The sequence below is a fragment of the Trachypithecus francoisi genome, unplaced genomic scaffold, assembly GCF_009764315.1.
Source record: "Trachypithecus francoisi isolate TF-2019V2 unplaced genomic scaffold, Tfra_2.0 Lachesis_group15, whole genome shotgun sequence".
Lineage (NCBI taxonomy): Eukaryota > Metazoa > Chordata > Mammalia > Primates > Cercopithecidae > Trachypithecus > Trachypithecus francoisi.
Genome location: NW_022681460.1, coordinates 104,068,133 through 104,093,329, shown reverse-complemented (window position 1 = coordinate 104,093,329; position 25,197 = coordinate 104,068,133). Strand labels below are relative to the sequence as shown.

General features: G+C 50.2%; 1 protein-coding gene across 15 annotated transcripts in view; it reads left to right on the top strand.

Moving 5' to 3' along the window:
• The window catches only part of CIITA (class II major histocompatibility complex transactivator), a 60,925-nt gene that overhangs the window by 34,236 nt on the left and 1,492 nt on the right, over nucleotides 1–25,197 (top strand). For 6 of the 15 annotated variants that reach the window (XM_033235744.1, XM_033235734.1, XM_033235742.1 and 3 more), the window contains 15 exons: nucleotides 179–259; nucleotides 2,750–2,794; nucleotides 3,274–3,420; nucleotides 3,894–4,037; nucleotides 4,944–5,108; nucleotides 5,961–6,029; nucleotides 7,713–9,363; nucleotides 10,243–10,401; nucleotides 11,403–11,474; nucleotides 16,614–16,694; nucleotides 17,406–17,498; nucleotides 20,156–20,242; nucleotides 23,902–23,985; nucleotides 24,143–24,226; nucleotides 24,964–25,060. In XM_033235744.1, the coding sequence (XP_033091635.1) occupies nucleotides 179–259; nucleotides 2,750–2,794; nucleotides 3,274–3,420; nucleotides 3,894–4,037; nucleotides 4,944–5,108; nucleotides 5,961–6,029; nucleotides 7,713–9,363; nucleotides 10,243–10,401; nucleotides 11,403–11,474; nucleotides 16,614–16,694; nucleotides 17,406–17,498; nucleotides 20,156–20,242; nucleotides 23,902–23,985; nucleotides 24,143–24,226; nucleotides 24,964–25,039 (3,038 nt within the window). In that variant the 3' untranslated portion in view covers nucleotides 25,040–25,060. The remainder of the gene's footprint in view (nucleotides 1–178; nucleotides 260–2,749; nucleotides 2,795–3,273; nucleotides 3,421–3,893; nucleotides 4,038–4,943; nucleotides 5,109–5,960; nucleotides 6,030–7,712; nucleotides 9,364–10,242; nucleotides 10,402–11,402; nucleotides 11,475–16,613; nucleotides 16,695–17,405; nucleotides 17,499–20,155; nucleotides 20,243–23,901; nucleotides 23,986–24,142; nucleotides 24,227–24,963; nucleotides 25,061–25,197) is intronic. The other 9 variants (XM_033235746.1, XM_033235745.1, XM_033235735.1 and 6 more) reach the window with 6 other exon arrangements.

The following is a 25,197-nucleotide window of genomic DNA, read 5'->3' as shown; positions in this document are numbered from 1 at the left end:
GGGGGGCAGGTCTTGGCTCAGCCTGCATTTCCTGCCTTCTTCCTTGGCGGGGGGCGCCCTAATACTTGATGACCATTCATTTATGGGCAGTCAGACCCCTCTCCCCAAGGTGGGGACAATAGAGGCTCACCTTGGGCTTCCACTGATTGTGTGAGTTGGTCTCTGGTTTTTCTCAAAGTAGAGCACATAGGACCAGATGAAGTGATCGGTGACAGTATGGAGATGCCAGCAGAAGTTGGGCAGAAAAGTCAGAAAAGACGTGAGTGAGCCCCTCCCTGATCCAACCTAGCCTTGCTTGAGACCTGGTCTTTCCTTGACTCCAAAGCCTGCTGCGGCTCCACCTTGCTTCCTTCACTAAGTCCTGGCCGGCTGGGAGGCACTTTAAAAGCCAACAGGAGCTTTAAAATGTACATCTGATGATTTCATGGCCCTGATAACCCTCCAATGGCTACAAAATACATGCCACAAGGCCTGCACGGCCCTTCCTCCCTCTCCAAACCCACTATGAGCCACCACACTTCAGCCACCACCAGCTTCTCCACTCCTGTAACCCATGTGCCCTTTCAAGCCTCAGGGCCTTTGCATTTGCTATAGTCTCTACCTGGAATGCTCTTCCCCCAGTTCTTCCCATGGCTGACTCCTTTGAATCTTTCTGGTCTTGGCTAAAGTGTCACCTCCTCCTGGAACCCTTCTCTGACCACCCTTTCCTGTAGATGAGCTCAGTTATTCTCACCTTGTGTGTCTTTTTCCTTGCAGTTTAGCGCTCATTACCATCTGGACGTATTTTATGCCTTGCTCTGCCACTGTGAGCACAGGGACCTTGTCTTTCTTGCTCATGACTGCTTCCTCAGCATCTAGTGCAGTGCCTGGTATGCAGTAGCAAACAATAGACAGCTGTTGAATGAAAACACCTGCAAAATGGGTGTAACAGTTAACTGAGTACTTACTATGGGTCTGACTACGGGTAAAGCCCTGTATCTATTTATTTTTTAAACGGGTGAATCGCACACAGGGTATAAGAATTTTAAAAGTGCAAAGAATATTCAGTGAAGGCTGGGCGCGGTGGCTCACGCCTGTAATCCCAGCAGTTTGGGAGACCAAGGGGGGTGGATCACTTGAGGTCAGGAGTTTGACACCTGCCTGGCCAACATAGTGAAACCGCATCTCTACCAAAAAGTACAAAAATTAGCCGGGTGTGGTGGTGCATGCCTGTAATCCCAGCTACTCAGGAGGCTGAGACAGGAGAATCACTTGAACCCGGGAAGCGGAGGTTGCAGTGAGCCAAGGTCATGCCACTGCACTCCAGCCTGGATGACAGAGTGAGATTCTGTCTCAAACAACAACAACAAAAAGAATATTCAGTGAAAAAAAAAAAAAAAATCTCCCTCCCACTTCTGTTCTATAGTTCCCTCAGTTTTGCTATCTTAGTCAACCTGTGTGACCAGCTTCCTTTTTGCCTTGTCAAAAATAAAACAAGCTATTGTATTTGCTTTAATTTTCCATGCAAATGGCCACATTTTATTTACACTATTCTGCACTTTGCTTTCTTCATTTACTATGTCTGGGAGGTCACATTCCATATTATTGAGGGAGAGGACATGGTCCTATCTTCAGCAGCTTATTTATTTTCTTTGTTTTTCTTCTTTGTGTTTTCATTTGAGAAATATTTCCCCCCAAGATTTTATTATGAAAGTTTTCAGCCGGCCGCAGTGGCTCACATCTGTAATCCCAGCACTTTGGGAGGCCAAGGCAGGCAGATCACCTGAGGTCAGGAGTTTCAGACCAGCCTGGCCAGCATAGTGAAACCCCATCTCTACTAAAAATACAAAAATTAGCCAGGCATGGTGGCGAACGCCTGTAATCCCAGCTACTGGGGAAGTGAGGGCAAGATAATCGCTTGAACCCAAGAGGTAGAGGTTGCAGTGAGCCAAGATGGCGCCACTGCACTCCAGCCTGGGCAAGAGAGCTAGACTCTGTTTCAAAAAAGAAAAAAATGTTTTCAAGATACAGAAAAGGTGAAAGAATGGTACTATGAAGGTCGGTATACCCACCATGTACCACTTTGATTCTACAATTAATGTTGGGTTTTATTCGTCTTATCACATCTCTATCCACCTGTCCATCCGTCTATTCATCCACCCACCCATTCATTATATTTTTGGTACATCTCAATGTACATTTCAAGTGTAAATTGCAGATTTACACTTCCCCTTGTGTACTTCAGCATCCTTTATTTTAAGGCCATGTGGTGTTTCCTTGGGTAGATGAACCATAATTTGTTTAAGCAGACCCTTGCTAAGGGATACATGGATTTTTAATCTGTTGATGTGAGTGCTTCAAACTCACTCATGGATTTCTGGCATACTCCTGCAATGTAGGAACCACCACCCCCATTTCATAGATGTGAGATCAAAGGTTCAGAGAAGCTACATTGCAAAGGCACACAGCTAGGAAGGGATTCAATGGCAGGTTGCTTTGTTTTGTTCTGTTTCGTTTTTTAGTTCAAACCCCTGTTGTGTCCCCGTTTGTGGCTAGGTCTCTTCTGCTGCTGCACTGCCTGGGGTGGTTTGAGATGGGATTTGGATTCAAGCCAAGGAGCTGGGATTGGAATGGTTAGGGGAGGTAAAGGGACATGCAAGACCACTTCCCAACCTTGAAGTTAAGGCCATATGGCCTGCTGGAGTCCTGAGCCCCTCCTGGCTTGGGACATCCTCTCCCTGGGGCAGCTGACCACACGTTCTCTCTGCAGCCTTCCCAGAGGAGCTTCCGGCAGACCTGAAGCACTGGAAGCCAGGTGAGCAGGGCAGGTGGGCTGGGGTTGGGAGGGATGGATACCTTGGGGAGGGGATGGAAGAGATTGAACTCCTGGCCCAAGTCAGTTGGGGATGGTGCATGGTACAGCCCCTGCCCTTCTTTGGGCAGAGCCTGAGAGCTTGGGGCCTCTTAGGGTCCCCTGAAGGGCACATGACTGTTTGTGGAAGGTAGTAGGGCCTTGGAGCTAACAGCCTGTTCATAGGTTCTATTCCGCCCCAGCTCTCCGTGTGGAAGCCCTAGGGTCCTGCTCAGCAAAGCTCTCAGAGCCAAGTCACAGGGAGCGGACTGGGGGGCTGCCTGGCACAGAGCAGTTGCTGATCAACACAGCTGCAGCCAGGGCTGAGAGGATGACAAGCATTTCCTCTGTCAGGAGAGAGATCCACGCCACTCTGGGGCCCTCCCCATTCCAGGAAGGCCCCTCCAAGCACCCAGCCTCTAACATAGCCCCCTTCCTCACAGCTGAGCCCCCAACTGTGGTGACTGGCAGTTTCCTAGTGGGACCAATGAGCAGCTCCTCCACCCTGCCCTGCCTGCCACTGCCTGCTCTGTTCAACCAGGAGCCAGTCTCCAGCCGGATGTGCCTGGAGGAAACCGATCAGATGCCCAGTATGTTAGGGGGCTTGGAAAGGGTGGGCTTTCTCCCTCTTGGGAGGTGGATAAGGAGTTGATACTAAGGCAGGGACTGCCAGGAACTGGACCTCCCCTCTCCCCCACCCTATCAGTGTCACTCACCTCTGCCCCAGCCAGTTTCATCCTTGGGGCCCCCATCAGTTCAATCCCTGGCAGAGAACATGCCTCGGAAGGAAACACATCCGTGCAAGGATTAGGAGGGAATCTCCACCAATTAGGGCATTCACCTGCCAGCCTCATTCATTCATCAGTTCTTCATGGAGCCCCTTCTCTGTGTCAGCTGCTCTGCTAGGTGCTGAGAATGCCATCAAGGCAGGACAGAAACAGCTACTGCTCTTAGGGAAATTAGGGCCCTTTAGGGAAGTCAGACATTAATCAAATAAGCAAAAGCAGAATCACAAACACAGGTGATCTGCAAGATCGCACCTCACTGCGTTTGTCTCTTGCAGTGCCTTCCTCTAGTTCCTCGTTGAGCTGCCTGAATCTCCCTGAGGGACCCGTCCAGTTTGTCCCCACCGTCTCCACTCTGCCCCAGGGGCTCTGGCAAATCTCTGGGACTGGAACAGGGGTCTCCAGTATATTCATCTACCACGGTGAGTGCAGGGCCTGGCTCCCAGACCACCTCTCCTTCCTACCTACTCCCTGACTTCATCCTCCCCATACTCCACGTACTTGGCAGTGGTGCCCTAGCACCTTCTCATGATCCTTCCCCGCCCAACACAACTTTCTCTGCCCCATTTCCCAAAAATCAAAGCAGAGGGGCAGAGATTTCTGAGGCAGTCTGGGTGCATGACCAAGAGTGGTTGTATGGCCTTCCATATGTTGCTTTCACCTTCTGACCCTTAGTTTTTCCTTATTTTTTTAATGTTTTTGTTTTTAAATTGCGACATCAATACATGCGCATTAATAAGCTAATGATAAGCGACGTTTACAAGAATTCACTGTCTCACTCTTTTAGTATGCTGATGTGAATAGTTTGGTGTGCATCCTTGCATAGCTTTCTCTGATTTGTCTTGTTTCCTAATCAGTAAAATGGTCCCTACTGATGGCTTGTGAATTGTTCCAGGGAAGGTGTGTTTGGGCTTTTAGGGATGAGGCCAGGAGGATGCTTCCACTCAAGTCCAGAGCATCTGTTCATGGTTGCATGACAGCTTCAGTATAATGCACTGGTATCTCAGAAGCAGAGAAGCAGTTCCTGATATCTAGGAAAATGAGCACTTACCACACAGCAGGAAGAGTGAAATAGTAGTGCCTGCCCTAAGCTCCTTATGAGCTAATTGCGCCCATTTCACAGATTGGAAAAGCAAGGTTCCAGGAGCTAGATGTAACTCCAGATCTCTTTCCTCAGCTCTGTCCTAAAATATCTTCCTTTGGAAGTTCCCCTCTCTTCTCTCGAGACTTCATGAGCTCCACAGACCGGTTTGGAGGAGGGGTGACCCAAGTGCGCTTCTGGAATCAATACCTGGTTGTTCTCACACCCTTCTCCACCCCCAATGTAGGTGAGGTGCCCCAGGCCAGCCAAGTACCCCCTCCCAGTGGACTCACTGTCCATGGCCTCCCGACATCTCCAGACCGACCAGGCTCCACCAGCCCCTTCGCTCCATCAGCCACTGACCTGCCCAGCATGCCTGAACCTGCCCTGACCTCCCGAGCAAACGTGACAGGTAAGGACCCTCAGGGCCTGTGAGATGTACTAGAAGCAGGATCAAGGCCCTGGGGAAGGAATTGTCTTGGATAAGGTCCACAAGCAAAGCTGCCTGTAGGGACAGCAGGTCATATTTAGGGGTCAGTCAGGACAGGCAGGGTCTCCAGGGACTGGAGGCATGGTTGTGGGGGAGGGGACAGCCAGAGAATCCACACCCCATCCAAATACAGCCGTCAGCCTTCAGCTGCTTGTTACCCAGCAGAAAAGCCGGACAATGTGGCCAGGCCTTTTGAAGCTGAAAACCCTGATTTTTACATAGATATTGTGATTTTTTAATTTTAATTTTATTATTTATTTGTTTATTGTTGAGATGGAGTCTTGCTCTGTTGCCAGGCTAGAGTGCAGTGGTGCGATCTCAGCTCACTGCAACCTCCACCCTACAGGTTCAAGCGATTCTCCTGCCTCAGCCTCTGGAGCAGCTGGGATTACAGGTGTGCACCACCACACCTGGCTAATTTTTGTAATTTCAGCAGAGACAAGTTTTACCATGTTGGCCAGGCAGGTCTTGAACTCCTGATCTCAAGTAATCCACCCGCCTTGGCCTCCCAAAGTGCTGGGATTACAGGCGTGAGCCACTGCACCCCGCCTGATATTGTGATTTTTTTTTTTAAACATAGGTGAAATTTTTAAAAGTGCAGTTGGCCAAAGAAAGACATCTTTGAGTTAGATACAGCCTCAGGCCGATAATCTTATAACCTCCAACTTGGGAAACTCAGCACACGAAGGCTGTAAGGACTAAGTTGCCCAGAGGGAGGGAAGTTCCCAGGGGTGACCCTCACCCTAAATCTGGTACCTGCTTCTCCATCTCCAGAGCACAAGACGTCCCCCACCCAATGCCAGGCAGCTGGAGAGGTCTCCAACAAGCTTCCAAAATGGCCTGGTGAGTGGTGCAGGATCTCTGCCCTGGGTGCTGGAGATGGAAGCCCAAATCTGGCTTCACATCACTCATTCACTTGACGCTTATTCAATCCCTTCTTTGTTGGCTCACACACTCATTTGTTTATTCATTCGTTCATTCATTCATTCACTTATTTGATGATGCCATCATTTCACCATTCACTCCACCACTCCCTCAAATAATATTTATTGCCCTTCAATAAGCCTGCACTGGGTGTTAACATCTCATTTTCAGGCTGAGAGAATGAATGAGGGGCAAGTGAATGATGGAGTGAGTGAGTGGATGAAGTGAGAAGTTGATGAGGATGGGAGCAATGGAAAGTGGGAATAAACCAGTGAATAGGAGAATTGCTAAATTACAAAATACTTACTCTCACATACTGGTCTAAGCATGTTAGGTATATTAAATCATTAAAGTCTCGCACAATCCCAATATTATCCCCATTTTCCAGATGAGGCTACTGAGGCATGGTGGGATGTATAACATGCTCAGAATTGCTCCAAATGGTAGAGCCGGGATTTGAACCCAGGCACGTGGGCTCCACCGTCTTAACTCTTAACACTCCCTCCCATGACCTCCCCACGGTGAGTCGGTAGTGATCAAGAGAAGAAAAAGTTTAGTGAGTAAATGAAGGAATGAGAAAAGGTGGCCGGGCATCGTGGCTTACACCTGTAATCCCAGCACTTTGGGAGGCCAAGGCGGGTGGATCACCTGAGGTCAGGAGTTCAAGACCAACCCGGCCAACATAGTGAAACCCCCGTCTCTATTAAAAATACAAAAATTAGCTGGACGTGGTGGTGGGTGCCTGTAATCCCAGCTACTTGGGAGGCCGAGGCGGGAGAATTGCTTAAACTCAGGAGGTAGAGGTTGCCGTGAGCTGAGATTGCGCCACTGCACTCCAGCCTGGGCAATAGAGTAAGATCCATCTCAGAAAAAAAAAGAGAGAGAGAGTAAAGGTCTAAAAGGAGTGGACAGATAAACAAGAGAAAGGATGAGTGAATGAATGGATGTGGAAATGAGTGAACTAATGAATGAGTGGGTGACTGAATGAAGCAGTTGATGAAGACAGTATGGGGGCCAGATGCGGTGGCTCACACCTGTAATCCCAGCACCTTGAGAGGCCAAGGCAGAAGGATTGCTTGAACCCAGGAGTTCAAGACCAACCTGGGCAAAATAGTGAGAACTTAGCTCTACAAAAAACAAAAAAGAAAAATTAGCCAGGCATGGCAGTGGGCGCCTTTAGTCCCAGCTACTTGGGAGGCTGAGGTGGGAAGATTGCTTGAGCCTGCAAGGTTGCGGCTGTGCTGGGCCATGATTGTGCCACCGCAGTCCAGCCTGGGCAACATAGTGAGACCCCATCTCTACAAAAAAATAAAAAAATTATCTGGACATGATGTCACATGTCTGTGGTCCCAGCTACTTGGGAGGTACAGTAGGGAGGATCGCTTGAGCCCAGGAGGTTGAGTCTGCAGTGAGCTATGATCACACCACTGCATTCTAGCCTGGGCAACAAAGCCAGACCCTGTCTCAAAGCAAAACAAAACAAACAAAAAAAACTGTGTGGGGAACAGATGCAAATCATGGTGGCAGTGCTGGCCTTGTGGTGGCTGGCCCTTGCCCTGCCTCTCGCATACCCCTACCCTGACATGCCCCTGGCCTTTGCAGAGCCGGTGGAGCAGTTCTACCGCTCACTGCAGGACACGTATCAGGCCGAGCCTGCAGGCCCCGATGGCATCCTGATGGAGGTGGATCTGGTGCAGGCCAGGCTGGAGAGGAGCAGCAGCAAGAGCCTGGAGCGGGAACTGGCCACCCCGGACTGGGCAGAACGGCAGCTGGCCCAAGGAGGCCTGGCTGAGGGGCTGCTGGCTGCCAAGGAGCGCCGGAGGCCGCGTGAGACACAAGTGATTGCTATGCTGGGCAAAGCTGGTCAGGGCAAGAGCTATTGGGCTGGGGCAGTGAGCCGGGCCTGGGCTTGTGGCCGGCTTCCCCAATACGACTTTGTCTTCTCTGTGCCCTGCCACTGCTTGAACCGTCCGGGGGATGTCTACCGCCTGCAGGACCTGCTCTTCTCCCTGGGCCCACGGCCACTCCTGGCAGCCGATGAGGTTTTCAGCCACATCGTGAAGAGACCTGACCGCATTCTGCTCATCCTAGACGCCTTTGAGGAGCTGGAAGCGCAAGACGGCTTCCTGCACAGCACATGTGGACCGGCACCGGCCGAGCCCTGCTCCCTCCGGGGACTGCTAGCTGGCCTTTTCCAGAAGAAGCTGCTCCGAGGTTGCACCCTCCTCCTCACAGCCCGGCCCCGGGGTCGCCTGGTCCAGAGCCTGAGCAAGGCCGACGCCCTGTTTGAGCTGTCTGGGTTCTCCATGGAGCAGGCCCAAGCCTATGTGATGCGCTACTTTGAGTGCTCAGGGATGACCGAGCACCAAGACAGAGCCCTGGCACTCCTCCGGGACCGGCCATTTCTTCTCAGTCACAGCCATAGCCCCACTTTGTGCCGGGCAGTGTGCCAGCTCTCAGAGGCCCTACTGGAGCTTGGGGAGGACGCCGAGCTGCCCTCCACGCTCACGGGACTCTATGTCGGCCTGCTGGGCCGTGCAGCCCTCAGTGGCCCCCCAGGGGCCCTGGCAGAGCTGGCCAAGTTGGCCTGGGAGCTGGGCCGCAGACACCAAAGTACCCTACAGGAGGACCAGTTCCCATCTGCAGACGTGAGGACCTGGGCGATGGCCAAAGGCTTAGTGCAACACCCCCCAGGGGCCACAGAGTCCGAGCTGGCCTTCCCCAGCTTCCTCCTGCAATGCTTCCTGGGGGCCCTGTGGCTGACTCTGAGTGGTGAAATCAAGGACAAGGAGCTCCCGCAGTATCTAGCATTGACCCCAAGGAAGAAGAGGCCCTATGACAACTGGCTGGAGGGCGTGCCACGCTTTCTGACTGGGCTGATCTTCCAGCCTCGCGCCCGCTGCCTGGGAGCCCTAGTCGGGCCATCGGTGACTACCTTGGCGGACAGGAAGCAGAAGGTGCTAGCAAGGTACTTGAAGCGCCTGCAGCCGGGGACACTGCGGGCGCGGCAGCTGCTGGAGCTGCTGCACTGCACCCACGAGGCTGAGGAGGCTGGAATTTGGCAGCACGTGGTGCAGGAGCTCCCTGCCCGCCTCTCTTTTCTGGGCACCCGTCTCACGCCTCCCGATGCTCATGTATTGGGCAAGGCCTTGGAGGCGGCAGGCCAAGACTTCTCCCTGGACCTCCGCAGCACTGGCATTGACCCCTCTGGATTGGGGAGCCTCGTGGGACTCAGCTGTGTCACCCATTTCAGGTGGGGCGAGGGGCCAGGGGAAGAGGCATCCTTGTGTTGGGCATTAACTGTGGTCTTGGTGCCAAGCCCAGTGCCCTGTGGGGTCTCTTTTAGTACTCAGGGCAGCCGGGTGGGGCAGAAAGGATTCTCTCCATTTTTAAGATGAGGATGTTGACGCTCAGAGAGGGGCAGCCACTTGCCACACACCAAGTGAGACGCAGTGGCATTCTCCCAATCAATATTTGAAGGCCCACCATGTGCCAGTCACTGGGATATGTCTAGAATCTGAGACTGACCTGGGCTCAAATTTGTTTTATTCTTTCCACCCCCTGAGCAAGCCACCATTTTCTTATGCTAAGAGTAAAGCCATGGCCTCCGCTTGGACTCTCTGCCTCCATTCTCTCCTCTTCCACTCCATTTTATATTCAGCAACCAGACCAATCTTCTCAGAACTTGAATCTGATTGCATCCCATCCCTGCTTACAATCCTTCAGGGACACTCCACCACTGTCACGATGAAGTTTAAATTCCTTAATTTGGTTTCATTAAGTTGGTCTGCAATCTGCTTGAGCATTTCAGCTTAATCTCCAGAGGATTCCTTCCATATTCCCCCCTAAACATACTTTACCCAAGCTGCAAGGTCCTACATAATTGTGCCAATAATTTGGCAGTGAGCTCCCTGGTAGCCGACGCAAAAAGTGAAAGAAAACCACCATGCGAGTTGTGAGAAAGTAGGAATCAACAAAGGCTGGAGTGGTCATAGAAGGCTTTCTGGGAAAGGTAGAGGTTGAGCTAAAGAAAGAAAGTATTTTAATAGGTAGGAGGACCCTTCATGGAGCTGCCCTTCCACTAAGGTCTAGCCTGGTCACAGTGCCTGGGTCTGAGGCCCTCCCTCCACAGGGCTGCCTTGAGCGATACAGTGGCGCTGTGGGAGTCCCTGCGGCAGCATGGGGAGACTGAGCTACTTCAGGCAGCAGAGGAGAAGTTCACCATTGAACCTTTCAAAGCCAAGTCCCTGAAGGATGTGGAAGACCTGGGAAAGCTTGTGCAGACTCAGAGGTGAGGGGAGAGGTGGATGGGAGGTGGTTCACGCCATGCAGGTTGAGGACATGTAGGACCCATTCTCAAGTTTGTCATGGGCATTTCCAGTGCCCCCTGTCCTCTGCGATACCCCATGCCTTCTTTCTGGGCATTGGCCAATCAGAGTCTCTCACTGTACTCACTGTCCAGGCGGAGCCTCCAGAATTGAAAACTTTGCTGCATTCAAAACCTGTTATCATGTGCCCAAGTCTTAGGTAAAGCCATGGAGAACCCCTCCCCTTCTAGGAGTTAACAAGGATGCCTTGTGCATCCAGTAACAGAAGTGACTAGATGACACCCACTGCCACCCTTTGAGGTATTTAGGACAACTGTTGTCCCGAATTTATAGATGGCAGAGCTAAGGTCCAGAAGGCAGACAAAACTGGATTACAGAACAAGTAAACTGTCTTTCATTCATTCCTTCATGTTGTTTGAACACCTCTTAAGTGCTGTCTGGGATAGGTACTGGTAAGTGCCTAATCTGAGGCTCATTTCCATGAAAGATACAGTCCTGAGATCTTTTATTTTTATTTTTATTAATTCTTAGAGACAGGGTCTCACTCTGTCTACCAGACTAGAGTACAGCAGTGCAATCATAGCTTAGTGCACCTTCGGAATTCCTGAGCTCAAGTGATCCTCCTACCTCAGCCTCCCGAGTAGCTGGGATTATAGGTGCATGTCATCATACCAGATGAGTTTTTAAGTTTTTGTAGACACAGGGATCTTGCTATGTTGCCCAGGCTGGTCTTGAACTCCTGGCCTCAAGTGATCCTCCTGCCTCAGCCTCCCAAAGTCCTGGGACTACAGTCATAAGGCACTGCATCCAGACAGATCTTTTTTTTAAGAGGGGGACAGCAATTGCCCCAAGGAAAGCAATCCCCCTGGGGAATTTGGGGCACTGGGACAGCCATCATGGACCCATGGGTAAGGGCTCAGCAACAGCAATGCCTGCTCTCCCTAACATTGCCTGTTCTCTCCAGGACAAGAAGTTCCTCGGAAGACACAGCTGGGGAACTTCCTGCTGTTCGGGACCTAAAGAAACTGGAGTTTGCGTAAGCAAAGGGTGGATTGTCTCATGGGTCTGCGCAAGATTTCCCCTGAAGCATTAGCTGGGCTTGTACCATATGAATTGAGATGGATCTCCAGGATCATTCGTACCCTCTTGCCCACCACTTTGGAAACAGCTTCCAGCATCTGGAAAGTGGCCAGTCTGGGGAAATGCTGGAGGTTCTTGGATTTGAAGCTAATGGACCCATTTGCTGGTTAACATGGTCATTCCCATCACTCATTCAACAGACGTATTGAGCACTTGAATGACTGAGGCTGCTGTCCTCAATGAGCTGACAGTCTAATCAACTCCCCTCTGGAGGAGGTCAGGGGGACTTCCTGGAGGAGGTGGTACCTGCATTGAAGCTTCAGTGAGGATAAGGAATCAGCCGAGTGGGGAGAGGGGAGTGAGAAAGGCTTTCCTGGAATTGTAATTCGGCCAGGGATCAGAAAAGGCCCAAGGTGTCCCCAACCTTCCGCAGGAGGATGCCACTGACTATGGAGTTCTTTTCCCTCCTGTGGCCAGGAACTGCACAACGTCTCTTGTGCCTGAGCTTGTTTACTTCCACAGCCAAGGGATGGCCTCCCTGGGGAGAATCCTTCCCCCAGTTTGAAGGATTCCCAGGAGCTTTTGAAGTGCAGCTAGGATGAAAAAGCAATCCTACCTGCCTGGGACTATCCTGTTTGGGGAACTGAAAGTCTTGCATCCCAAGAAGTCCCTCAGTCCCAGGCAAACTGGGACAGTTGGTCACTCTATGTGCGGCCAGGGCTGGGGGCCAACATCCTAGACAGTGCTGCTGGGGTGACAGAAATGGAGACCTAGGCAGGGCTCTAGGGAGTCCAGTTGTATCTGGGTCACTGAGGAGGGACAGCCCACCACACAAGGGCCCCAAGAAAGCACAATAATTATTATATTTAGATCTCTCAGAACATAGCTTCTCTTTCTTTCTTTCTTTCTTTCCTTCCTTCCTTCCTTTCTCCTTTCTTTCTTTCCTTCCTTCCTTCCTTCTTTCTTTTTCTTTTCTTTCCCTTCATTCCCTTCCCTCCCTTCCTTCCTTCCATCTTTCCTTCCTTCCTTCCCTCCCTCCCTCCCCCCTCTTTTTTTCTTTCTTTCTTCCTTCCTCTTTCTTTCTTTCTTCTTTCTTTCTCTTCCTTTCTCCCTTCCCTTCTTTTCTTTTCTTTCCTTTCCTTTCCTTTCCTTTTCTTTTCTTTCTTGAGGCAGAGTCTTACTCTGTCCCTCAGGCTGGAGGCAGTGGTGCAATCACAGCTCACCACAGCCTCAACCTCTCTGGGCTCAAGTGATCCTCCCACCTCAGCCTCCCTAATAACTGGGACTATAGGCATGCCACCCCAAGCCTGCCTAATTTTTGTATTTTTTGTAGAGAGAGGGTTTCACCATGTTGCCCAGACTGGTCTCGAACTCCTAGGCTCAAGCAATCCTCCCACCTCAGCCTCCCAAAGTACTAGGATTACAGGTGTGAGCCCCCACACCTGGCCAGAACAGGCTTTTAAATTTGCAACTCATCCTCCATCTCAGTTATCTCAGGCGACCCTCCTCTAGAGGCATTATCATCATCCCCCATTGTACAAATGGCAACACTGAGAACAAGAGACTTTACATAGTTTATTCAAAGTCATAAAAGTCAGGTCAGCCTGGCCCTAAGTTCCTTCCACAGAAAAAGCTAAATGAATGTTTGTTCCTTGGTAGGGGTCTAGATCATCTAATGATCTAATGATTACGAAGGAATCGTTAAATGCCTGTAGTATATTCAGAGCATTTTTTTTTTTTTTTGGAGATGGGGTCTTGCTCTGTTGCCCAGGCTAGAAAGCAGTGGTGTGATCTCGGCTCACTGCAGTCTCCACCTCCTGGTTCAAGCGATTCTCCTGCCTCAGCCTCCTGAGTAGCTGGGATTACAGGTGCACACCACCATGCCTGGCTAATTTTTGTATTTTTAGTAGAGACGGGCTTTCACCATGTTGGCCAGCCTTCCAAAGTGCTGGGATTACAGGCGTGAACCACCACGCCTGGCCTATAATTCAGTGCATTTTATATATAGTCTCATTAATCTCACGAGTTACTGTGGGAGACAGATAGTCATCATCTTCCCCATTTTGCAGATGAGGAGACTGAGGCCTGGTGAGGTCAAGTGACTTGCCCATGGTCCCCCAGCTGGTCACCCGCAAGCTGTCAGCTCTCCCTGATCACTGCTCCCCTGTGCCCCAGAAAAAAGCCAGCGTCTCTTGTTTTGAACAGAGACAAGGTGCTAAAATTGTCCAGAGGTAAAAATGATGCTGAAAAGGGGAAATGTCTGAAAACAATAACTGAGGACCCTTTCTGTCTTAAATTATTTTCAACTGAAAAAGCCCCTAGTTCAAGATCAGGACTGCACTCTGGGGAACAGCAGCCATGGGGTGGAACAGCCTAGGGCGGGGTGACCAGCCACCTGGAGACCGGAATCCCCTGAGGAGGTTCTGAGGAAGAAGGAAGGAAGACTATTTCTGGCATTTTCTCTCACTTCTACTGTGCCTGGCACCCTGTAGTCCTCATCTGTCTGTCAAATCAGGGTGCTCAACCACTCAAAACCCTACAGGGACTCCGCTTGTACACAAAGTCCTTCCCCAATTCAGTCCCCACTCACCTGTTCACCCTTACCTCCTACACTCGCTTGGTGCCCTCTGCATTCCAGCCACAGGGCCTCCTTGCCGGCTTTCAACCTCCTAGGCATGCTTCTGCCTCCAGGTCTTTGCACCAGCTGTGCCCTCTGCCTGGAATGGTTCTCCCCAGATATCTGCATGGCTCACACCTTCACCTCCTCTGGTTTTTAGTCAGTGAGGCCTTTCCTTGCTTTTTCTGTTCCTGTCTTTTCCTTTCCTTTCTTTTCTTTTCTTTCCTCCCTCCCTCCCTCCCTCCCTTCTTTCCTTCCTTCCTTCTTTCCTTCCTTACTTCCTTCCTTCCTTCTCTCTCTCTCCCTTCTTTCCTTCCTTCCCTTCCTTCCTTTTTTTTTTTATTTTGATGGAGTCTCACTCTGTCACCCAGGCTGCAGTACAGTGGCACAATCTCGACTCACTGCAACCTCCGCCTCCCAAGTTCAAGTGATTCTCCTGCCTCAGCCTCCCGAGTAGCTGGGACTATAGGCTCCTGTCACCACGCCCGGCTAATTTTTTGTATTTTTGGTAAAAACGGTATTTCACTATGTTGGCCAGGATGGTCTCAATCTCCTGACCTTGTGATCCCCCCTGCCTCGGCCTCCCAAAGTGCTGGGATTACAGGCGTGAGTCACCACGCCCGGCCTCAGTGAGGACTTTTCTGACCCTCACAGTTAAAAATAAAACTCCGGCCAGGTGCAGTGGCTTATGCCTGTAATCCCAGCATTTTGGGAGGCCAAGGCGGGTGGATCACAAGGCCAGAAGTTCGAGACCAGCCTGGCCAACATAGTGAAACATCGTCTCTACTAAAAAAAAAAAAAAATTAGCTGGGCATGGTGGCAGGCCCCTGTAGTCACAGCTACAGTGAGCTGAGATCGCGCCACTGCACTCCAGACTGGGCGACACAGTGAGTCCCTATCTCAAAAATAAATAAATAAATACATAAAACTCCATCCCCCTCACCACTGTACATTTCCATGTGATTCATTGTCTCAGACATCAGCTTGCTTTCCAATGTCTTTGATGATCTGTCTGTCTTCCCCACTGGAATGTCAGCACCCAGAAGGCAGGGATTTTCGTCTGTTTGGCCCACAACATTCCCCCCCTGGTCCTGGCACATAATAGGCAAGCAGTCAATGTTTAACAATGAATTCTTTAATCCAAGAACCCCATAAGATTGGGGTGAAATATTTGAGGAGAACGAGACTCAGGGGTGAAGGGATTTGCCAAGACCCTTAGCAGGGAGCCAAATGCCAGATCCTGAAGTCAAACTCTGATCCTGTGGCCTTTTACTGAGGCCACCAGTGGTTCTCAGACTTCAGGATTTCAGAGGCCGAGAACGTTTCAGAACGAATTTGAGTGACCGTGTGCGGTTACTGTTTTTAAATTTTTATCAAGGATGCTCATTCAAACAAACGAATAACAAAATACCCACTACTGGCACCATAATTTTACCAAAGAATGATCATTTTAATATTGAAAAAGTTCAAAGGACATAACTGCAGAATAAAAGACAGCTCTTTATACGGAATGCATTTAACCATATTTTTAAACTAAACGGCCCTTCATTGTCCTTATTTTTCTCATCTCCTTGAAGTCTGGTCTAAATGTTGATCTGGGCTGTGGGACCCTGGGCAAGCTATTTGATCTCCCAGTGCCTCAGTTTCCCTATATGTGAAATGGAGGTAAGAAGAGCCCGTAGCTCAGAGTCTTGAGGAGTAAATGAGATCTAGGCTGAGGGAAGGGCCTAGCATGTCCCTGGCTTATAATAAATGCTCAACAAATGGTTCCTTTTGTTATTAAAATGCAAACGTATATTAGTCAACCACCTGGTTTACCATTGGCGGTGGTCCTCAGCTGGCATTTGAGGACTCCTTCCCCAGGCTGGGGAGCGAGAAGGCTATCCGTGGATGTTGGGAAGAGTAAGAACTGGCTCCCTACTTAGAGACAAAAGCTGGGGAGCCCCAAGCTAAGAGTCCAACTTACCTCTTTTTCTTTTCTTTTCTTTTTTTTTGAGACAGGGTGTCACTCTTACCCAGGCTGGAATGCAGTGGTGTGATCATGGCTCACTGCATCCTTCACCTTCTGGGCTCAAGTGATCCTTCTAAGAAGCTGGGACCACAGGACACACCACCACACTCAGCCAATTATTGTATTTTTTGTAGAGACAGAGTCTCGCTATGTTGCCCAAGCTGGTCTCTAACTCCTGGGCTCAAGCGGTCCTCTTACCTTGGCCTCCCAAAATGCTGGGATTACAGACATGAACCACGGTTCCCAGTCTCAGCTGGCCTCTTATGGGGGGCTGTGAAATCTACCCCAAGCAGAAAAGATTGGGGTCCTATGTGGAAGGGTTGCAGGGACCTAAGAGGCTGTGGTGGAAGGGAAGAGGAGGGGCCTCAAGACAGGACCTGACTTCGCCTTGTCTCTGCCCCACCCTGGGGCCGAATGAGGGGCTGTGACTGTGACTGGAGGTCTTACCCTTGCTCTTTGCCTCCTAGGCTGGGCCCCATCTCAGGCCCCCAGGCTTTCCCCAAACTGGTGCGGATCCTCACGGCCTTTTCCTCCCTGCAGCATCTGGAGTGAGTATAGACTCTGGGACCCCTTCCTCTCAACATCTGGATGCAGTGCTGTGATAATAGTTCACTGCAGCCTCAAATTCCTGGGCTCATGCGGTCCTCCTACCTCAGCCTCCTGAGTAGCTGGGACCACAGGTGCATGCTACAGTGTCCAGCAACCTCTGGGTTTTGACAACCCCAAATCCTGCCCCCAAGGCACATGCGGAGAGAAAAGCCCTCCCTTCGTCCCGTTTTTTCCTCTCTTCCGCCTACTGCATCCTCAATGTGGCTGGCACATGAGTGATGAGATGACTCCATGGCAGACGGGAATCCCCAAAATAAAAAAAGTTGTAGATCCTTTTGTGACCTTTGAAACTCTTTTCCTCACAACCTCATTTGCTGCTCTCAGCAATTCGGCTGGGGAGGGGTTGGGGAGCATAGTCCTACTTTACAACAGAGGTTAAGGAAGTTCCAAAGCCTCAGGAGGCTCCTAAGAAGCTAAACAGGGATTCAAGTCCATCACAAGTTACTTTGCCCCCTGGCTGGCTGGTTACAGCCTCCAGGTGATGAAGTCCTGGTCTGAAAAGCTCAGGAGTATGCTGGCTGCCTATGGTGTATTCGAGCTGGGAGGCGGGAAGGGCAGGTGCCAGGGCTGAGGAGGTCCACACTGGGATGGGAAGGGTCAGATGGCCCCCTGGACGCTAGCTGATGGCCCCCATCTGATTCCACCTGCAGCCTGGATGCACTGAGTGAGAACAAGATCGGGGACGAGGGTGTCTCGCAGCTCTCAGCCACCTTCCCCCAGCTGAAGTCCCTGGAAACCCTCAAGTGAGTGAGCTGGGCCTGCCCTTCCTGCTGAATCTGGCCCCCAAAGTCCAGCTGACTTTTTAAAAATTAATTTAAATTTGTTTTTTTAGACAAGGGCTCACTCTGTCACCCAGGCTGGAATATAGTGGTATGATCATAGCTCTACAGCCTTGAACTCCTGGCCTCAAGGAATCCTCTCACCTCAGGTTCCCAAAGTGCTGGGATTATAGGTGTGAGCTACCATGCGTAGCCCCAGTGGATTCATCCATTAATTCATTCATTCACTCACTCACCTATTCAATCAGCCATTCATCCTTCCATTCAATGATTCATTCATTCACTCACTCACCTATTCAACCAGCCATTCATCCTTCCATTCAATGACTTACCCATTCACTCATTCAGTCATTTCTTTTTTTTTTTTTTTTTTTTTTTTTTTGAGGCAGAGTCTCGCTCTGTCGCCCAGACTGGAGTGCAGTGGCGCAATCTCGGCTCACTGCAAGCTCCGCCTCCCGGGTTCACGCCATTCTCCTGCCTCAGCCTCCCGAGTAGCTGGGACTACAGGCGCCCGCCACCTCGCCCGGCTAGTTTTTTTTTGTATTTTTAGTAGAGACGGGGTTTCACCATGTTAGCCAGGATGGTCTCGATCTCCTGACCTCGTGATCCGCCCGTCTCGGCCTCCCAAAGTGCTGGGATTACAGGCTATTCAGTCATTTCTTTACTCACTCATCCAACCCCTCACTCAATCATTTCTTGATTTAATTACCCAACCATTTATTAATTTACAAATACTTAAGGAGGACCTACTATGTGCAGACACTTTTCTAGGCCCTGCCCTGGAGACCCAGCTTGAAACAGAACAAACAAATCCCCTGACCTCAGGAATCTTAAATTCTAGTGAGGAGACACAATGAACAAGTAAACAAGTCAGTAATTATGAAGTACACAGCAGTGAAAATAATGTTCGGTGACAGAAAATTATACTGGGGGGTGAAATAGGAGACACAGATTAGGATTTATGAATAAAGCATTATTATCAAAACAGTAAAACTTTTTAAAAACTGTTCTGGGCTCTGGGAAGTTGGAGATGGATAAGATACAGGAGGATCAATGTGATTTTTTTTTTTTTTTTTTTTTGGACAAGGTCTCACTCTGTCACCCAAGGTGGAATGCAGTGGTGTAATCATGGCTCACTGCAGCCTCAATCTTCTAGGCTCAAGCAATCCTCCCACCTCAGCCTTCTGAGTAGCTGGGACAGGTGCATACCATCACGACCGGCTAATTTTTGTATTTTTTTGTAGAGAAGTGGTTTCACCATGTTGCCCAGGCTGGTCTTGAACTTCTGAGCTCAAGCCATCCTGCCTCTGCCTCCCAAAGTACTGGGATTGCAGGCTTGAGTCACCGCACCTGGTTCAATGTGATTTTTTTTTTTTGTGACGGAGTCTTGCTGTGTAGCCCAGGCTGGAGTGTAGTGGTACGATCTCAGTTTATTGCAAACTTCACTTCCTGAGTTCAAGCAATTCTCCCACCTTAGCCTCCCAAGTAGCTGGAATTACAGGCATGCACCACCACATCCAACTAATTTTTGTGTTTTTAGTAGAGATAAGGTTTCACCAGGCTGGCCAGGCTGGTCTTGAACTCCTGACCTCAAGTGATCCGCCTGCTTCAGCCTCCCAAAGTGCTGGGATTACAGGCATGAGCCACCATGCCCAGTTCAACATGATTTATTTATTTATTTATTTATTTTGAGACGGAGTCTAGCTCTGCCACCCAGGCTGGAGTGCTGTGGCCGGATCTCAGCTCACTGCAAGCTCCGCCTCCTGGGTTTAAGCCATTCTCCTGCCTCAGCCTCCCGAGTTGCTGGGACTACAGGCGCCCGTCACCACGCCCGGCTAGTTTTTTGTATTTTTTAGTAGAGACGGGGTTTCACCGTGTTAGCCAGGATGGTCTTGATCTCCTGACCTCGTGATCCGCCCGTCTTGGCCTCCCAAAGTGCTGGGATTACAGGCTTGAGCCACCACGCCCGGCCTTCAACATGATTTTTTACTGAACCTAGAGGATATCAAAATCTTCCCACACTCCCCCTCACTACCAAGGTCTTGGGATGGCCAAAGAATTTACGGGAATTTCCTTAATTGTAGGACCCTGGGACTTCTCCAGTAATTTCTACTATCCTAGGTAACACTGTAAGCTAGATTTCTGCTCCTTAGTCCTTCCCTCCCTCCCTTTCTTACCTGCCACCCCACTTAAGTATTTATTGAGCACCTACTATGTGCCTGGCAGTGCTCTAGGCACAGGGACACAGTAATGAGCAAAACAGACACAGCCCTGCTCCATATGAAACCCACAACCCGGCAGAAAGGATTACATAGCCATTAAACAAATAATGCCAACCCTTATTTCATTATAGTGCTGAAAAGTGGCACAGAGGGAAAAGAGGGGATCTTGTAGAATCATAGGACAGGTGGGGGCAGGAGGGTGCGCTCTCCCTCCCATCCACCTCCTCACCCCTGCCCTCCACTTGGCCACAGGACCTAACAGTATCCTCTTATTTACTGAGAGGTAGCTTAAGTCTGTTGACAGCGCCATTCACAGCCTATGACCCACAACTCTCCTTGAGGTCAAAGGGAGGCGTACAAGTTTGGTCCTGAGCCCTCCCCCTCACTATGTCCCCGCAGCCTGTCCCAAAACAGCATCACTGACCTGGGTGCCTACAAACTTGCTGAGGGCCTGCCTTCACTCGCTGCATCCCTGCTCAGGCTAAGGTAAGTGGGGTCCCGGCTACTGGTCAGGTGCTGAGCTGGGGGGCTGAGGAGCACAGGGAACCCACGTCATGCTGGCGACAGGGGACACTGAGACCCTAGAAGCAATTACCACAGCCCTGAACAAAAGGATTAGCCGGACTTGGGGAAAGAAGCGCTGGGCAAGCCACTTATTCATTCCTAGCCCCCATTTTCTTACCTGGAAAATGGGAACCATCCAAACGGTCTATGTAAGTGATTGGCACAATGCCAGGTTCTGTCGTGCAATAAATATTGGTCCTTTCCCCCCCAGGGATGGCCAGATCAGGCTTTTTCTGGAACCTAGGGATGGTGGCTTCTGGAAGGCTAACCAGCACGGGCAGCTTTTGCCCTGGCCTTGTCACTCACATGCCGGTCAGTGCTTTTACTGCCACCTTCTGGTAGGCCTTGGCATAGCACCTCTTGCTTTTGAGTGACTTCCAGCCAGGCCATGGTGTGGTCCCAGAGATAAGGAGAGGACCGAGCTTGGACCAGAGCCCCAGTCATCCAACTCAGCATTACCAGCTCTTCTCACTCGCCAGACTGGGAGAAACTTTTCTCTTCTTCGCCAGAGCTCTGCATTTACTGAGGACAGAGTCAGATTCCCAGGAAAGATGGCATTTGGTCCCTTATTATTTGTTTACTTTTTAATTTTTTAATTTTTTTTTTTTTGAGATAGAGTCTTGCTCTGTCACCCAGGCTAGAGTGAAGTGGCATGATCGCAGCTCACTGCAACCTCTGCCCCCCAGGTTAAAGCAATTCTCCTGCCTCAGTGTTCCTAGTAGCTGGGATTATAGGTGCCCACCACCATGCCCAGCTAGTTTTTATATTTTTAGTAGAGACAGGGTTTCACCATGTTGGCCAGGCTGGTCTCAAACTCCTGATCTCAGGTGATCCACCTGCCTTGCCCTCCCAAAGTGAGTGCTAGGATTACAGGCATGAGCCACTATGCCCGGCCACTTTATTTATTTACTTACTTACTTACTTACTTATTTGAAGATGGGGGTCTCACCCAGGTTGGAGTGCAGTGGTGCAATGATGGCTCACTACAGCCTCAACTGCCTAGACTCAAGCGAACCTCCCACCTCAGCCTCCCAAGTAGCTGGGTCCTGTACCCTCCTGAGCCTTGTTAGTTTCTTCCCAGCATGAATCACTGTTTTACAATATTTTATTTATGTAGGTGCTTACTTCTTGCTATGCAAAGAAACTCAAAAGCAAAAATAGAATCTGTCTGGTTCACAGTTGTGCTAAAAACTAGAGATACAAGCATGAACCAGAGAGATGTGGTTCTTGCTTTTGAGTGTCTTTGCATAGTAAGAATTAAGCACATACATAAATAAAATATTGTTAAACAGTGATTCATGCTGGGAAGGAAACTAACAAGGCCCAGGAGGGTACAGGACCTCTGGGGAGATGATTCTTCTGTGGGAAGCTCTAGGGGAAAAGGACTCTAGGAAGAAAGAACAGCAGGTGCAAAGGCCCTAAGTGGGAAACGGGGCTGGGTTTTGAGGGTCAGAAGGGCCACTGTGGCTGTGTGTAGTGAATGAGGGATAGAGGCTGGGCAATGGTGGAAGTAGGGGAGATCAGGGGAATCCAGGTCACACAGGGAGGCCCTTGTGGGTCACAAGAGGCATTTGCAGTTTTTTCAGTGTGAATGGAAAAGCAGGTGGGCCTGTGAAGGTGACACTTGATCTGATTTACACTTTCGTTTCTTCTTTTCTTTTTCTTTTTTTTTGAGACCAAGTCTCGCTCTATCGCCCAGGCTAAGGTGCACTGACATGATATCGGCTCACTGCAAGCTCTGCCTCCTGGGTTCAAGTGATTCTCATGCCTCAGCCTCCCGAGTAGCTAGGATTACAGACGCCCGCCACCACACCAGGCTATGTTTGTGTTTTCAGTAGAGATAGGGTTTCGCCATGTGGCCCAGACTGGTCTTGAAATCCTGGGCCCAAGAGATCCACCCATCTCAGCCTCCCAAAGTGCTGGGATTACGGGTGTGACCCACCATGCCCGCACTGATTTATACTTTAAGAAACATCATATTTCATGGAATCTAAGAGGCCATCCATTGTAAGACCCCAGCATTAGGCCAAAATGCAAGCTGTGACACGCTATTGGTTATAAGACACATCCTGATCTCAACGACATTCAAATGGTGACATATATGTCTTGGCATCGATGAAATAAGGTCAGATTACTCTCCCTGTGGGGTGGAGGAAGGGTCTCCAGGGTTCAGAGATTGCAAAACCCCCATCTAGTTTCTGCACTGGTAGCGCCCGACCTGTGATATGAGTTGATTTAGTCTGAATCCACTTGGCAGCAGTGTAAACCCGCTGCTTTTTTTTTTTTCTTTCTTTTTTTTCAAGACAGAGTTTCCCTCTTGTTGCCCAGGCTGGAGTGCAATGGCGTGATCTCAGCTCACTGCAACCTCCTCCTCCTGGGTTCAAGCAATTCTCCTGCCTCAGCCTCCCGAGTAGCTGGGATTACAGGCATGTGCCACCACGCTCAGCTAATTTTGTATTTTTATTAAAGACGGGGTTTTGCCATGTTTGTCAGGCTGGTCTTGAACTCCTGACCTTAGGTGATCCACCCACCTCGGCCTCCCAAAGTGCTGGGATTATAGGCGTGAGCCACCGCACCTGCTGCTTTTATATGCAGCCCTGCAAGGCAGCTCTGAGGCTGAATCATGACAAAGTCATGGCCCTGAAATCATACCCACAGCAGCACCTGGCCTGTTAAAAGGCTGCTTGGTGTTGCGTAAACAGCGGAAGTTGGCATCAATGACACTCATCATGCTATTTTCACTGCTACTAATACTGGTTGTGAATACGCCACAGAAACTCGAGCTGGCCCCGTAACTGGCTTCTTCTCTTCCTACCCCAGTGCTGGTCATGCCCTCTACGTTGACTCATGTGACCCTCACCAATGTTCCTGTGAGGTAGTCAGAACCATAGCTAACATTTAGTTCATTCTAGGCACCAAGGCATATTCTAAATGTTATGCCAGCGTTGATTCATTTACTCCTCCCCACAATGACTCAATCATGCCCATTTCACAGACGGGCAAACTGAGTCTCAGAAGAGTTGAGTAGCTTGCCTAAGGTCACAGAGGCAGTAAGAGGCATAGCTGGGATTTGAACTTGGGAAGTTGTTCTCCCGGGAGTTTTCACACAGTAAGGCAAGAAATGACCTCCTTTTAGTCCTGCTGTTTTCCTGGGCTCACTGTTTGACCACAGAGAAATGGCCTCAACTCTCTGGGCCTTCGTTTGCCTGTCTTTAAAATGGGGCAGTAATCCTAGTAGGTGGTGACTCCCATGGGGCTGACCTCCAGGCTGCAGGGGACACTGAGACACTAGAAGCAATCACCACAGCCCTGGACAAGAGGACTAGTGGGACCTGGGGAAAGAAACTCTGGGCAAGTCACTTATTCATTCCTAGCCTCTATTTTCATATCTGGAAAATGGGAACCATCCTAATATGGTCTGCGTAAGTACTTGGCACAATGCCAGGCTCTGTTATGCAATAAATGTTAGTCCCTTCCCCCAGGGAAGGTGGGACCAGGCTTTTTCTGGAACCTAGGGGTGGTGGCTTCTGGAAGGCTGACCATGTACGGGCCTCCAATCCCTTCCCTTCTGTTTCTGACAGCTTGTACAATAATTGCATCTGCGACATGGGAGCCGAGAGCCTGGCTCGTGTGCTTCCGGACATGGTGTCCCTCCGGGTGATGGAGTGAGTGTGGGAGTCTGGGCGGTGGGTGGCTCAACCCGGGGTGGGGGACACTGAGGGTCTCTCCCTGGGTGTCCTGGAAGGGCTGGGTGTGGGGGTGGCCTTGGTCTGGAGCTGAGGAGTCCCAAGGGCCAGGCCCCAAGTGAGTTTCTCTTGCCAGCGTTCAGTACAACAAGTTCACGGCTGCCGGGGCCCAGCAGCTCGCTGCCAGCCTTCGGAAGTGTCCTCACGTGGAGACGCTGGCGTAAGTCCAGGCAAACCTGCTGGGTGGAGAACAACTCACTCCCCAGGCGTGTGGCCCAGTGTGACCCCAGAGCTCAAATCACGCTCTTCCCTTCACCAATCTGCAACCCTGAGTGAGCAGACACTGCCCCCTCTGGCCTCAGCTTCTTCATCTGTAAAGTGGGGGTGGTAATAATATCCAGCCAAGAGGTTTTGTGAGGCTTAAACTAATCAAGCCCTACAAAGCTCTTATAACAATAGTAGTTGGCACACAAAAATACTCAATAAATGCTATATTAGGCCGAACCATATGAAATTGCTGACATCCACCCATTTTTGACCTGTAAAATTGGCAATTTCATATGGTTCAAGTTTATCTCTTATTAAGTCACCATGATGTCCAATAGTGGTTACTTGATATTCTTTCAAAGCACTTTTATCTCCACAATCACTCATATCTTCTAAGACACACAGGGTAGGTCTTATGAGACCCATTTTACAGATGAGGAAAATAAAGCACAGAGCAGTTAACTAACCTTCTGGGGTCACACAGCAAGTCAGTTGCAGAACCATAAAGGAATCTCGGGCCTCCTAGGCTTCTACTTTTCCCCATGACCCACACCGGTCTGTATCTTGCCAGGGGAAAAGTACCCAAGGTTCTAGGCTGGGTGGAAGGAGGGATTTGGAGGCAGCTGTCATTAGAGCCCCAGACCACCCTCTCTCCTCTAACCTGGCTCTGTGTCCCTTTCCCCCTTGCAGGATGTGGACGCCCACCATCCCATTCAGTGTCCAGGAACACCTGCAACAACAGGATTCACGGATCAGCCTGAGATGATCCAGCTGTGCTCTGGACAGGGTAACCAGGGTGGGCTTGGGAGGGGAGAGCCACAGGGGGTTGGGGGCAGTGTCCTTGTGAACGTGGCATTCATAAAACGGGGGTGGGACACAGGTGGGGCTGGGCCACCACCCTTGGATGACTGCATCATCAGAGAC